Source organism: Doryrhamphus excisus, linkage group LG15 (genome assembly GCF_037039965.1).
Source record: "Doryrhamphus excisus strain RoL-2023G ecotype Guam linkage group LG15, RoL_Dexc_Guam_v1.1, whole genome shotgun sequence".
NCBI lineage: Eukaryota > Metazoa > Chordata > Actinopteri > Syngnathiformes > Syngnathidae > Doryrhamphus > Doryrhamphus excisus.
The window spans coordinates 9,556,939-9,571,329 of record NC_136371.1 but is presented as its reverse complement, the minus strand read 5'-3'; the positions used below and the strand labels follow the sequence as shown (position 1 = coordinate 9,571,329).

The following is a 14,391-nucleotide window of genomic DNA, read 5'->3' as shown; positions in this document are numbered from 1 at the left end:
CTGGCCGATCCCAAATTAGCTTGCTCTTGTTGGCCCGTGTATGTCATTGCACTAACATAATTAGACACACACACACACTGGGGGTGATGTTACCCCTTTTGGACAACCAGACGCGGTCACATGAGTTCACGTTTCACCATGTTGATGAGTCAGCTTTGCACATTCATTTGGTTGTTGCACTGAAACGACGTCAAGACCACACAGTCACTCTACCTTGATTGCTCAATGGATGCTGCTGCGTAAGCCGAGCTGAACAACAAGCACACAAAAAGGGAAATTCTCTCCATCGCCACGCTAAACACATGCTGCTATAATTGAAGCTGTGCAACTGTGAGTAATAACCTTGTAAGCTTTTACACAAAACCACGTCACTAAACGGGCCCATGTGAGGACATTGACCAAAACAACAGGGCCGCTGTTCTTCCACTTCTCACTAGAATGGCTTCTGGTCTTCCTAGTCTTGCCCTACTTTTAATGGGTCGCCGACTCCTATCTGGAAACGGTGTCAATTAAGGCTGCACATAAAAAACATTATGATCTTGATTTACACTTGCATGCCATTTACCTCTAGGAACCAGGTCTCTTTTTGGGCCACGCCCAAAAAAAGTATACAAGGAAGTCATCAAAGTGGTTTTCAATCAGTTCCCGTCATGGCCCCACTTGGATCACATTTTTTTTCATACCCCTCCCCAATTTGAAATACAGTTGAGAACCTGATAATATTTAATAATATATATATAATATATATATGTGTGTATGTATGGCGGCACGGCGGTCTAGTGGTTAGCGCGCAGACCTCACAGCTAGGAGACCAGGGTTCAATTCCACCCTTGGCCATCTCTGTGTGGCCATCTCTCCCCGTGCATGCGTGGATTTTCTCCGGGTACTCCGGTTTCCTCCCACATTCCAAAAACATGCTAGGTTAATTGGCGACTCCAAATTGTCCATAGGTATGAATGTGAGTGTGAATGGTTGTTTGTCTATATGTGCCCTGTGATTGGCTGGCGACCAGTCCAGGGTGTACCCCGCCTCTCGCCCAAAGACAGCTGGGATAGGCTCCAGCACCCACTCAAAAGTGGTAGAAAATGAATGAATGTATGTATGTATGTCCGTCAAATGAGCTATTAGCTCCTGTACTACATCCGGTTAGCACTACGCGATTGACCCAAACTACTAGCATGGTGGTGGACACTTCCTTCAATGAGCGTTACGGGCCAGGGTGAATTGGATCTACCGCCCTGGTTTCCCCCGCTGATGGATCACACCACCGGTAGCCTGACTCTTGACTTTATTACGCTCATGAATGTACTAAGAAGTGAGTGAATGGCAGAAGAAGACAAGGAGGAGTCAAATAATAATGTTAATGTTAATTCCCATTGCTTGCAGAATATTGCAGCTGCAGTGTCAACGTCGTGCTTGACCTGAAAATTCAACCGTGTGTGACTGATGACACCAATGCTCGGGGCAAAGGTCAGTTTTCGGCCCTACACCGAGATGAAAAGGTAAATACCATCTGTGAGCACTGATACCGAACGTCTGCAGTCGTATGTGGGTGCAAAACACACACTTGGGGAAAAGGCACAGTCACACTGAGACAAAGACGCGTGCACGTTCTCAGCAGCATTTTGCTAACACTGAGGATAAAAGGCCTGTGAGGAAGCTGGGAGCCTAATTAGGTTTTAATTGATTTTGAAGTGGGTCTCTATGTTACCCCCCTCCCCCTTCGTCTCACGCTCTCCTGTCGTGGATTAGCGTGAGAGAGTGAGTGTTCCTCAGATGTGATTATTGACCTGTGTGCGCTCAGCCTCTGATGAATACATGCATGAGCGTCTGACGCGTCTACAGCACACACTTGACCACATTCCAGGACCCATGGCGGTACATTAATCCTCCGCCCGTACACCGAGACTCACTCAGGGTTTCCAAGCGCCGCCTCTGTCTCACTCCATCAACTCCCCGTCCGCAGCTTTCTGTCTGCCATGCAGAATATGTGTGAGTCTGCTCGGCGTTCAGGAAGCCACCGTAGGGCACAATCTGTGTGGAGAGAAACTATCATGTCCACTGAGGGCCAGTAGAGGCCCACTAGTCCTGACTTGTCTGCTCTTCCTCTCATATATCACTCCACCATGCCGCCATAACAACTAATTGCCTTTCACACCTTTGGTTGTTTGTTGGGGCCCAGGGAATTTTTCTGCAGGATGCAGCACTCTCCCACTGTGTGTGTGTGTGTGTGTGTGTGTGTGTGACCTTATGTGTAGTGTGAGCATATTCTGGTGTCATAAGCTGTGGCTTTATGGGCACAATGAGCAGCTACTTGTCATTTTCTCCAAGGCAACAGTTGAAAAACACAAGCAGTCCAGATTGATTTAATCACATTCCTTCTAAGACATCATTTGCTGTGGTTTCTGTTGTTTATTCAGCCTGCTAGAAGAGCTCCAGCTGCAGGAAATATAACTTTTGGAGTTAGTTGAGTATCGCCTCTGCTCCATTGTATGCTTTCCCGAGTCATCTTGCTCTCAAACAAACAGCAACACAATCTGCCAACAATTTGGGAACTGTCGTCTTTTCGCCTTCCGGTGACGTACAGAAGCAAAAATTAAGTCAGGGGTGCGGTGGGGGGTGGGGGTGTAAAGTAGAAACACACACACACTCACACTTTCCCTCCGCCCCTCTAATAAACCATAAGTGCCTCTGAAATATTAACAAGATGCTGGGAGAGAAATCCCAGCAGAACCGGAGGGCCTGCCATCCTCAATCTAGCCCAAAAACAAATAGCTCACTTCCTACTCATCTCTTCGCGCTCTGATCCAGATTCCGCCGTCCATCATGGATATCTACTGCTGGCGGTTTGTGCTTTATAGGTTATCACATGGTTTGTGTCGAGGGCTGATACTGGCACGCGGGGGCATGATACTGGGCCTGATACCAGACAGACCATGTGATGATCTTATTTATTTAATCATGAGCTTATTATCACATACTATTTAATCAAAAGACCATTTTGTTTCCAGACAAACACTGTGTGTTCACACTTGTGCGCTGTTCTCTGATTGGTTGTTTCACGGACACGATACCAGAGCAGCGCGCTCTGAGTGGACAGCTACGGGGGCTGATACTGGACATGGTTAAACTCTATATTTTATCAGTATCACTGCCCTGGGCTTTGACACAGTATCATTTGGGCCTTTTCCCGTATCATTCATGGGCGGTTTCTAGGGTACAGGGCCAATTAATACTGTAGTATGTGATAAGATATGTTATAGCGTAGTGTCGTGGTGCATGTACTCCTGAAGGTAACACTTTCACATAAGAAACACGAGATTACATTAGTTAATGAGGAACGAACCGACCTAACCTTAGCCACTTCTCATTAGTTCCTCATTAGTTCCTCAATAACTACTCTAAATGAGTGTTTCTTAGTCATTAGTTCCTCATTAGTGTCTCAGTAACTTTTTGTGTACCTTGCCATAAAGTGAGACCAAACTGTGTATGGGAATATGGATTTTAGACCATATAAAGTAGGAACCTACTCCATAAGCGTAGTGTACGTTTGATGGCATCTTCGCTTCAATTCATTGATTCCACTCTTCAATGTCTCAGACGGGAATCAACACAATAAGACAACAATGACCATGATCTTGTCCCTAATGTCAGTCTCCTGTCATATATTGACGGAGCCCAACCTGAACATGTGACCTTTGGTGGCTCTTCTCTCTCTCCTGTGACCGTTCTCCTCGTCTTTGCATGCCGTTTCTCCCTCCATCATCTATCGATCGGCCATTACAAGCCAAATACAGACATTGATTCGCCACCCCCCCCTCCCTTGGGAAGCTGTTATCATGCGTACACAAACACACGTTGATTGGAATACATCTTTAATTGTTCATCCCTCAGGCCAAATGTGGGACCAAAAGAGCCAATTCCATTCTTCCCAAGGTGGGACAAAGGGAATGACTATCGCTGGGTGAGGATTGTGATTCCGGAAGCTCCGATGTTTAATTCAGGTGAGTAAAAATAAAACAGGGCTTCCTCAAGCTGAGAGGAAAGGGAGGAGGAGGAGTGAGGAGCGGGAGCTTTTTGGCACGCAGCAGGACTCCCCCTGAAATGAAATCCTGAATTAAAGTGCCACCTCAGACATGGAACGCCTCCATACGACTTTAGAGATTTGATTGCTGCAGCAGTGCAACGCTTTGGCGGCACGGGGCGGGCCAGCGCCGACACTTTGAACCCGCTGAGGGAATCTTGCCAGCTGGATATTAGCCTGAGCACAGAACTCTTACCGGGGCTGACCAAGCACTTCTAGGGGTGTTGGAGGTCGGAGGCTTCGGTGTGTGCGTGCGTGTATTCCCGAGTACATCCGCTGCAAACACGTGTCGACAGCGTAGCTGTGTGAATTTCAGGTAAATTACAGTTGCGCTTCTCTCTGTAATCCCAGCTGTCACGCGGGTTTCTCTTTCTTGGGCCCCAGTGAGACGGGGAGCCTTCAGCCCCCCACCCTTAACCTCAAGGAGAAGCATGAAAACATGCACAAATCTACTCCCCTGCTCACATGCGCTGCTGTGTCTAATCGTAAATCGCAGAAAGAGGACGCTACCCATGACGGCGCTAACGGGGGCGTACATGCACCTGAGGGGAGAGAGCAACGGGTGTCAAAGAAGAGCAGCACATTTTCCATAAAAATAGATGCTGGCGTGATGCGGTATCTCTAATGGGATGGATGGAGGGAGCTACTCCTGCTAAAACTCATGCCTTCACAGTTACTCATACCCTTTGCCACCCACGCTCACATGCAGACACATCCAGAGAGAAGGGAGGCTGAGCGGGGGCGAGAGTAGAGGGCAGACCGAGCCCTACACCCCCCAGGCGAGTATAACAGAAAAAAACTTCCCTCCCCTCCAAATGCTCATAAAATTCTCAGCGGAAAGTGAAGAAGTGAGGGCATTTCATGTTCCTCCATTTCGCTCTCTGCCTTCACGCCTTGGGCGGGAAGAAACATCCTGACACCGAGTTCATCAACAATGGAGTTGCTAAGTTGCCACGCTAGAGTGCTGCACTCGCAACACAGGAAGCTCCGACATCATAAAAATGGATGGATGGTAATAATTACAAAACATAGCCTCTGGTTGGTAGTAACACCAAAACTTCTATTTGAGTTTGCAGGTGGTCATCGGGTTACAAACAAGTTCCATTCCGAAACTACGATGCAAGTCAACTTTTAGTGTAAGTCAGAACTTTATCAGATCATTAACTCTCACGCTGTTTCGCAATTATTTCAGTGCGAAAGCAAAATATGAAATATCCTAGAAATGTGTTGAACTCAATACACCTATTGAGGATTGAACCAGCAACCCTCAGTTCCGGGGACCCATAATACGGTGCATAGAACGTTACATGTAATGTTAAATGTAAAAATAATTTCCACCAGTAGGGAGTGACACTGAAGTTGTTCATTCATTATTAATGGGACTCTTTGGAAAATCCAATTATGGAACCGTGGGAATTCATATAAATCTCCTGATAGATGATGCAGTTGAGAAATGAAGTTACTAAATTTGAAACGTTGGGAGTATAAAAATGCTGAAACATATAAATAGCGGGCTCAAGGATAGAACCAGCAACCACCGGGATGGGAAACAACCTTTCTACTACCTGACAATCAGTAAAAATGCTGAAACATATAAATAGGGGGCTCAAGGATAGAACCAGCAACCACCAGGTTGGGAAACAACCTTTCTACTACCTGACGCTCAGTTCACAAGACGACATTATAGACGAGAATGTGTCTCAGAGAACGAGACGAGAGGATTTTAACATTACTTTTTAGAAAAGTACAATGAAGAAAAATGATGAAATACATTTTGCAATCTAAGAGTGACGAGTGTAAAAATGAAACGTATAAATAGGAAGCTCAGCAACCACCAAGTTGGGAAACAACCTTTTTACCTCCTGACCCGTGTCAGTGTGTAAAAATGATGCAATAATGGAAAATGATTTTCCACCAGTGGGGGGCACCAAATAAACTGCCCATTCATTTTCAATGGGAAAACTGTCACAGAAAATATGACATTACAGTAAATATGGGATTTTCGGAGGATTGGTTTTGACTAGGAAAATTAAGTAGATTTTATGATTGAAATGTGTCTTCACAAAAAGCCTTTTCTCCCTTCTTTGGGTTGAGAACTGGTTGATATTTTGGTAATAGGCAAAGAACAAACTATTCCACTTGCCTTCATCAGTCAAAATGACCTTTTTCCGAATGAGAAATCGTGCCGCATTTGAATCCCACGGAACCTTGTGACACGAGATCTTGTGACTATTAAGGGATGTTATTATTCCTCATCGTAGTCATGCGTGTGCTGGTAGTAGTTCCAAGTTCATCATCTGATAAACTTTGTATGTGTTTATACAATCCAACCCAAAGTCTTTCCTCGTCTGTCAGAGGACTAACCAGATGACTTGTATTACTCACATCGATGGGAAAGCAAAGTGAACACCAGGAACATCCAACGTCCAACAGCTGGACCTTATTGTCTCATTGACACCCCTCAGCTAACCTTAATCTTTTCCTCCATCAGCTCCGTCTCCATTTGGAATAATTCTTTCCATTCAGCCTTTTCCTATTGTGACACGCATTCCTTGTGTGTTTCAACTGCTGAACTAAGGCGGCTCGAGCAGCTGACATGCCCCCGAGCCGGGAACTCTAGCTGGTAATTGCCCCCGGAGAAGTGCAGAAGGGGCCGAGATGTTTGTGGTTGCGTCCGCCGCTTTATATGTGTGTGATGCTGTTTGTTGTGAACCATTCCCTCCATAACAAAAACCACAGTCCACTTAACAGCCTGCATAAAACTTGTCAGTACAATGAAAGTTGTACTTACAAGACCGTGAATGACAATAGTCTGTAAAAATGTGTGTATAGTTAACAGCCCCCCCACATTCGCCGTCTTACTTGCAGTCCAGCCTCTCGATCTCAAAGTGGGGGTTGAAGTTGAGGACGATGCGCTGTGAGGGCTCTGGCGCTGTGATGACCCACTGGCAGTTCTGGTGAGGCGGGTACTCTAGAGGGTATCCCGGGGAGGTGATGTATCCCGCTTCGCTGGCATCGAAGATACCCCTGCACTCGGAGGCTGCCATGGAAAGGGGGGGGGGGACAACAACACAACAAATGAGTGACTTGTTATTAGTAAGGTATGATTAAATGAAGCCATTCCCTGTGTGCCTTTATAAACGCTACACTCATTATCTTGTTTCTTCTCCATAAAGATGTGAAGCAACAACTGAACTGTAAAACAAAGAAAGCAATTTGGGCCGCCAATTTGGAGGAAATTGGAAAAACTTGTCCATTGTGGATTCTCAATGCAAGCAGCTAATAAAACAATACAATATCATCACAGCCACATTCGGTGTTCGCAAACACACACACACACACACACAGAGCCTAACTCAGCCCCTTCCACACCCAGGCTCTTATCTTCACACACCCCCGTGGGGAGCATTCTCCAAGTGTAATTGTCGCTCCAGCAAGCCAATCTGCAAACATTAGAACACATTCTCCGATCCTATCGCGCTCTCCCAGGAACAATAGCCTGCCAATGGCATCGCTCGGCAGGCTGAGACAGGAAGTGACACACAGACGGCCTGTCTACCAGGGCTCTGGGGGTCACCCCGAGTCTGTAATGAGAAACTAACGCAACAACAAAGTCGCCTTTCTCTGCTCTTGCGCTTGGCGTTATCACCCAGAAACACGGCAAACACACGTGCACATACAAAGAGGAACATGTATATAGCCGTCCCGTGTGCATCTTCGTGGACAATAGCGCTTTTATTATTGATGCATTTCAATGGATTTGCAGACATTATTAGTTTTTTACAGGCTCCCGGCCGATAGGCATTCTCCATGACAACGATGGGGGTCGGGGGGGGGGGTGTCGCTGCCGAGGTTCTATAGTAATGAAATGTATGGTCTTGAATGTAAAGTGATACCGTGAATGATGTTTATTGGCTAAAGAAGAGAAACAGCTCCATAAACGATACAAATAGCCAAATAGCTGGTCCAACCACTCAGCTAGATCGCTTCTTGACATAAATGGGTTGATATTCTTGCCTGTCTCATAAAAAAAAAGTTTATGAAAACAACAATAAAGGAAGTGGGGAAAAAAAGGAGCACCACAGGCTTGAAGTGTAATAGACCCTTCAAGCGTTGACATTTCCGCCGCCTATTGTGCTTAAAAGCCACACTTAAGATTCTTTGACATTTGAAAGAGCCGAGATGGCTTTCTTTGAGGAGCGAAGCCCACATGTACGAATGTACATGCCTGCCTGGCACAAAAATACTTCCAGAACAAAAGTAGTGACATTTTTCTTGGTTTATGTCAGAAGTGCAGATTGGCTATAGTTTCCAAGATACAGTATTGGATAAAAAAGGAAATGTATGCAAAATAATGCAAAAACTGTAGTTTATCAGAACGTACAGTGTGTTTTAAGCAGTTTGGACATAAAATATTTTGTTTTTATTTGCAGAAATCTCTCTCTTGGAAGTAGACAAATGCATCTTGTAGGGAAATTTCATGAACGGTCACAAAAATGAACTTTTGCATGAGATTTTCTTGGAAAAACGGCAGAGCAGATAATTATAAGCAGCTGGTGGAAAACCAGCCTAAAGTCCGACAAAGCCCTTGGCTGCAATATGTCACTGAAGATACACTTTTTCTCTAGATTACTTTCTATTGAACTGTGGAGAAGTAAGTGATGAGCACAGGGAAGGATTCCAGCAGGACATTGCAGCTATGGAGAAAAGATATCAGGGAACGTGGAATCCATCTATGCTTGCTGACTACTGTTGGAATGTGGTCAGGCATGAGCCTGCTGCTGAGTAGAAGAGACTAAGATACTAAATCCTGGGATAGCTTAGCTTGTTATTCATAAGATATTCACTCACCTGATGCCTTGATGATAATTTTTGTTTATTTTGTGACTTAAATATTTTCAAAATATAGGTATTTTTAAGCAAAAATCCCTAAATCTATTGCTTAATCAGATTCAATTTTGATGTAAATTAATGAAATATCTTGAATACATTAGCTAACTAGCAGAGTTATCAGATTTAGCCGCAGATCGAGTCCAAACATTTGTCGACCAGTGTTTGGGGTAAACGCTAGGCACGGTGCACTTCGCTACAACCATGCATACTCGGAAAACCGCTGAGGACCTCAGTCCAAAGGGATCGGGGAAGTTGAAAGATTCCAAAAGATGGTGGGTAATGTAAAGAAAAACACATACAGACGAGTGTACCTACGTCAATCAGTCTCCACACACATACGCATTGTTGGGAAGCAGAGGACTATAAATGTACGAAACCGTGTGCAGATTAAACCATGCTGGGAGCGTCCTGCAGCCTCGACACTTTCCCCTCACCGGGGGAAGATGAGGAGGCAGTGCACTACGGATAAAAGATGGATTGAGGCAGAAAGCGAGGGGGGTAGATTGATCGGGGGTGGTGATGGTGGGGGGGGGGGGTGATGCAGGACAGTGAGAGAAAGAACACAAACGATAGGAGAGTGAGTGCTGCTCATTACGACGTGTTGCTAACCAGCAGCTCCTGTACACACTGTGCCCCTCGGGAAACCCGCTAGTTTAAATCTGCTTCAGTCTCAGAAGTATTGTCTCTGTGTGTGTGTGTGTGTTAAAAATGACTTCCACGTTTAGTTATGTCTGTTGTGGACTCATTAGATTGACTCACAGTTATTTCCTGAAGATGAACCATAATTAAGAACACTCTTTGGCAAAGACTGAGCCATGTGACCAGTTGCACAATCTGTCCTCCATTAACTGACGTTTCTGTTTACGCGGCATAAGAGGGATTGTGTATTTAACTTGTTGCATGAATTCATACTCATAGAAGTGTCATTGTGTGACTGCTGAGAAGCATGGTTCCCTCCGGTGGTGGACATTCCGCTTACTCGGATGCTGGTTTGGTCAACCTGGTGGTTGCTGGTTCGATGTATATTTATGCGTTCAACATTTTTATACATGTCCATTTTTTATTCTGTAGTTTCTTTTGTCGGCTAACTACGCATTTAGGACATGTAAGTCATTTTCTGCGACAATTTTCCCCTTGAATATGAATGGACAATGTCAATGTTGTCATTCACATCTTTCTGTGGCCCCGTGGTGGGTTATTTAGCAGGGCTTTATTTGGGCATGTGATTTCATGGAAAGATACAGTCTGTTATGTGCAAAGCAAAAAATTTTTTGGGAACCAGTGAAGTGTGTGTGTGTGCATATCCGATAAAAGCCAGACATCTCTGTAGAGTAGCCTCCACCTTTATCTTCATTATCTGCAGAAGTGTGCATATATCTGCATATATGACGAGCAGCTCTGGTGGTTGTGTGTGCGTTTCTATTAGCCGCCTTATCTGGGAAGGGTGGTGTAAGGCGCTGGGATAAGCGGCGAGTGGTGAGGGGAAGGCTGATAAATCCCTCCATCATTCCCAATGTAACCACCCTCCCACACCCCACCTTAATTAAAAAGTGCTATCACCCGGAGTGACGGAATGAGAAGGGCGAGTGAGCAGCGCTCATCCATTCAGTCCAGAGTTGAGTTTAATCTCAGCCATCCTGTACCAGTCTGGATTGAGGGTGAGGATGAGGAGGCTGATGAAGGGAAGTCCACATCTCCACGGAAGCTTTATTTCCCTTTTCCACACAGCAAATAGTATTGCAGCTTGTTCAGTCATTTGAAATGTTTGAGGGGATTTTGCTCCCTTTAGTGACTAACAAAAGCCACATTAAGAAGAGATCATGTCTTTAAAAAAAGAAAATCCTCAACCCCCGGCCTCGGTGTCCATTCTTCTTCCTTTCTCGTCTTCCCTCCCTAAGAGGATAAGGACCTCATGCTAATCAGCTAAATGCACAGTGCTGCCCATTGTGATCGATGGTTCAATGGATCAATCGGGTAAACAGATGGTTGGGGTGCCTGCAGGGTGTGGACTAATCCTAAACACTACCTGACTGCGGTGTCATATCTCCTTCTTTCCCCCGTGTCCTCTTTTCTCAGCGTGGCAGCGTCCGAGCGGCAACACCGAAGCGCTTTTCAGAAGACAGACTTCCCCGAGTCGACAGCGGCGAGGGACAAGCGTGAAGAATGACAATTTTGCTGCGTGACTCTGGTGATTTGTTTCCACTCTTGTTCTTGAGGAGCTTCCAGCTTTTATTTCCTCACAAGGCTAACTCTTTAACCCCACTTTTGAATTACAATCAATCCAAAACCTCTGTGCTCTCATCTCAGACGCTCCCTGAGAGGCCATTCAAATAAACCCGTGTGAAGGAGCTAACTCTGGTTTATTTATGGAGATCTTTTTCATTTCAGCCCGAATGTGGCAGGCTGTTTGCATGCATGCATGCATGCATTGCATAGCCGCCTGGTATTGAACACACCACGTAATGCTGAGACCTGACCTTGTTTTCACAGCTGATACCTCTGAGGCTGAGGTGGATTTTAAAGATTCAAAGTGCGGCTGGGGGGAAGACGTGAGGTAAACAACAAACAGAGCAAAAAAAAATCACCCTGAAGCTAGCATTTAAAAAAACAAATGATTAAATGAGCAGAGAGCCAACGCTGGGAGAAAACGATACCATAGGTGGAGGCGCCGCACACCCGCCCACTCAATAAACATGCAAATGAGCTGCTTAATGGTGTGAATATTAATCCTGGTGGTTCTGGCAATTAATGTACATGTCAGCGAGTCAAACTATTGTGATTACAGCACAATCTCGGGGAGGAAGTGTCCAGCCATGTTTCTATCTGAGAAGGTTTATCAGTACAGTCGTTTCCACACTGGCAAGAAGCTTCCCAATGACAGTTCAAGCTTGAGAGGGCATCAGACACTTTCCACATTTTACGGCAGGCCTCCTGCTGAAATCGGCCTTTCAAGAGACTCTGATGTGCATGAATTCACAAGGGGGCAGTCTGTCTGTGAATTCCTGAACCCTGATCTGCTCTGTCTCTGTCCGTTTTAACGCGGCGACCCAGCATGCTTTGATGTTGCCCTCTGGCATGAACAGCCCCGAGCTTCTCCGTCACGTCTCAGTCCTTCATGTTATGGTGTGGTGGACACTGCGCATCCAATCTCCACACGCACAAATATCTCTCCACTCCACTCGGTCTCCAGGCTGACCCCTTCCCGCCTCTCCTTCCTGTGGCGTCTACGTGTAATGTGGCTTTGGAGGCAGTCTCTTGGCACGGAGACACACGGAGGAGGAGATGGAGCTTCTTTGGCCCATTACTGCCAAGAGGTCCACATCTGTCTACCATCAACGGGTGCGCAGGCAGCCAGTAATCACACACACATACACATCAAGCACCCAAAGGGACTGTTGATGGAACAGGTAGCCAAAAAAGAGGAAGAAGTGGTGCCATAAAGACGCAACAGTCGAAGTCAATGAGATCATGTACTTCCCACTTCTTCTGGTGACTAACAGCTGCATTCCTTACAAGGAGCCTCAATTTGAATGGTTTCAGTGAATTTAGAAACACACACACACTCAGGAAAAGGCAACTTGAATAAAAGTTTGACAAGAATGGCTGAACAAGAGGGCACGGTGTGCCCATGATCCATTGCTTTGTGATGGTGTTGATTTGGGGCGCCACAGAAAAAAGCAGTGATAACTAATGCTGCAAAAAAATGAAAATAATACACTATAAATACTGTATTGGTGTTCCATTGAGTGCAAGCCTATAAGTGACTACTGCTACATGAGCTGTTACGCACGCTTTTGGACAGCATGAAGTGCTTTGTGTTGTTTTGAAAAACTAGTGGCAGCCCTTCTGTTCTCCAAATTAAAGTTTTGATGTGTATTTTCCTTGACCAGCGACCCCCCCTCCCCACACACACACACTTATAGACAACTTCAAGAGTGTAAAACCAGTAGAACTCACCTTCTTCTCCCCTGACCCGAAGCCCGACATGACACACTGCCACTAGCAATCCAAGTAGCCAGCTCACAACATCCATCTCGTATGAGAACTGTAGACTTTTTACTTTTTAGAGAGGCCAAAAAATGTCCTCCTCGGCGCTTTAAGATTCAATGTAAACGAGTTCAATAATCCCACGGCGCGTGTTCAGTCACCATAGATAAGGCTATACGTGACAACCACATGTCACAACACCAATACAAATGACTTTTTGGTGCAGCCTGTTGCGCAAAACAAAGGTTAAAACCATCCAAAAAAAGCGAGCAGACTCCCGGCGTGTGGGAGTCAAGAGTCTAAGCGGAGTGTGGAGTCCAATGTCTTGGTGCGCCTCTCTGGTCCCCGCGTAAAAGTGCGCACACTGGGGATCTCCGCTCTTGAAAACAGACAAGCCCACAGTGTCACACTTGAAAGCGGCGCGTGGAAAATAACGCGTGCGTCTTTCTGTTTTCAGCTCCGTCCGGTCTCTGCCGTGCCGCCAGCGTGCGTCCTGGGTGCGTAACTGGCGTGTGTGTGCATGTGGTCGAGCGACTCATCCCGCTTTGAGCCGAGCAGCTATCGCGTTACAGTCGCTGCGTCTTAGCCCCGCCCCCTCCACGCCATCGCTCAATTTAGGGAGGAGAGAAAGAGAGAGAAAGGGGAAGAGGGGGCGGGGGGAGACAGTGCACCTCCCCTCTCACATATAGAGACGCATCCCTCTCTCATGATCACAGCGCAGATAGGAACCCCTCCACGCCCCCACTGATAAGACCTCCTAAAACACATTGTCCTATAACGTCAACATCTCCCAGGGCAGTTTGCATAGAGTCAGGGGAATGATTGAAAGAAAAGAGGAAGGATGGGGGGGGGTTACTGCCCAAATGGCACACCTTCACTATATGGAGCGCATTAACCAACCGCACCAACGCCAAAGCCCTCGACCCATTGAATCAGCGTGGCACACCTCAACCCGGCCCCGTCCTCGCCCTGCAATCAGCGGGCCTAAACACAGAGGCAGCCCGTCTAATGACACAGTAGTGAGCCCAAAATAATCTGCTGAGAAAGTCCTGCCCATGTGCCGTGCCTACGGCTTGGGTTACCGTGTAATAGAAAGGCCCGGCTGCATAATCAAGCTTTGCTAGCATCTTTATTTGGATCAGGAAAAGTGTGTTCTTTCCCCAGAAGAAGCGTTGGGAGGCCTGGTCGTACAGTTTGGGATTTAATCCACTCTTCTAAACTCATAGCGTACTTTCTGTCGATAAAAGACGTAAAGACGTACTTCCCTGCAGAGACGACAGTCATGCAATGCAAATGAAAAGAATGCCCTTGACAGAAGGTTGCATGACAAGTGTGTGTCAGTGTTAACCCCCGCCCCCACCCCACCCACTCCTAAGGTTGACTAGATGCCATCAACTTGCAGCCTGTCACTCACTTTTAAGCCCACC

The 14,391-nt window shown here is 46.2% G+C and overlaps 1 protein-coding gene across 2 annotated transcripts in view; it reads right to left on the bottom strand.

Moving 5' to 3' along the window:
• nrp2a (neuropilin 2a) overlaps positions 1-13,503 on the bottom strand; it is a 52,336-nt gene extending 38,833 nt beyond the window's left edge. For both annotated transcript variants that reach the window (XM_058051073.2, XM_058051074.2), the window contains exons 1-2: positions 12,935-13,503; positions 6,947-7,124 (exon numbers count right to left, since the gene is read on the bottom strand). In XM_058051073.2, the coding sequence (XP_057907056.2) occupies positions 6,947-7,124; positions 12,935-13,010 (254 nt within the window). In that variant the 5' untranslated portion in view covers positions 13,011-13,503. The remainder of the gene's footprint in view (positions 1-6,946; positions 7,125-12,934) is intronic.
• Positions 13,504-14,391: the final 888 nt, after the last annotated feature.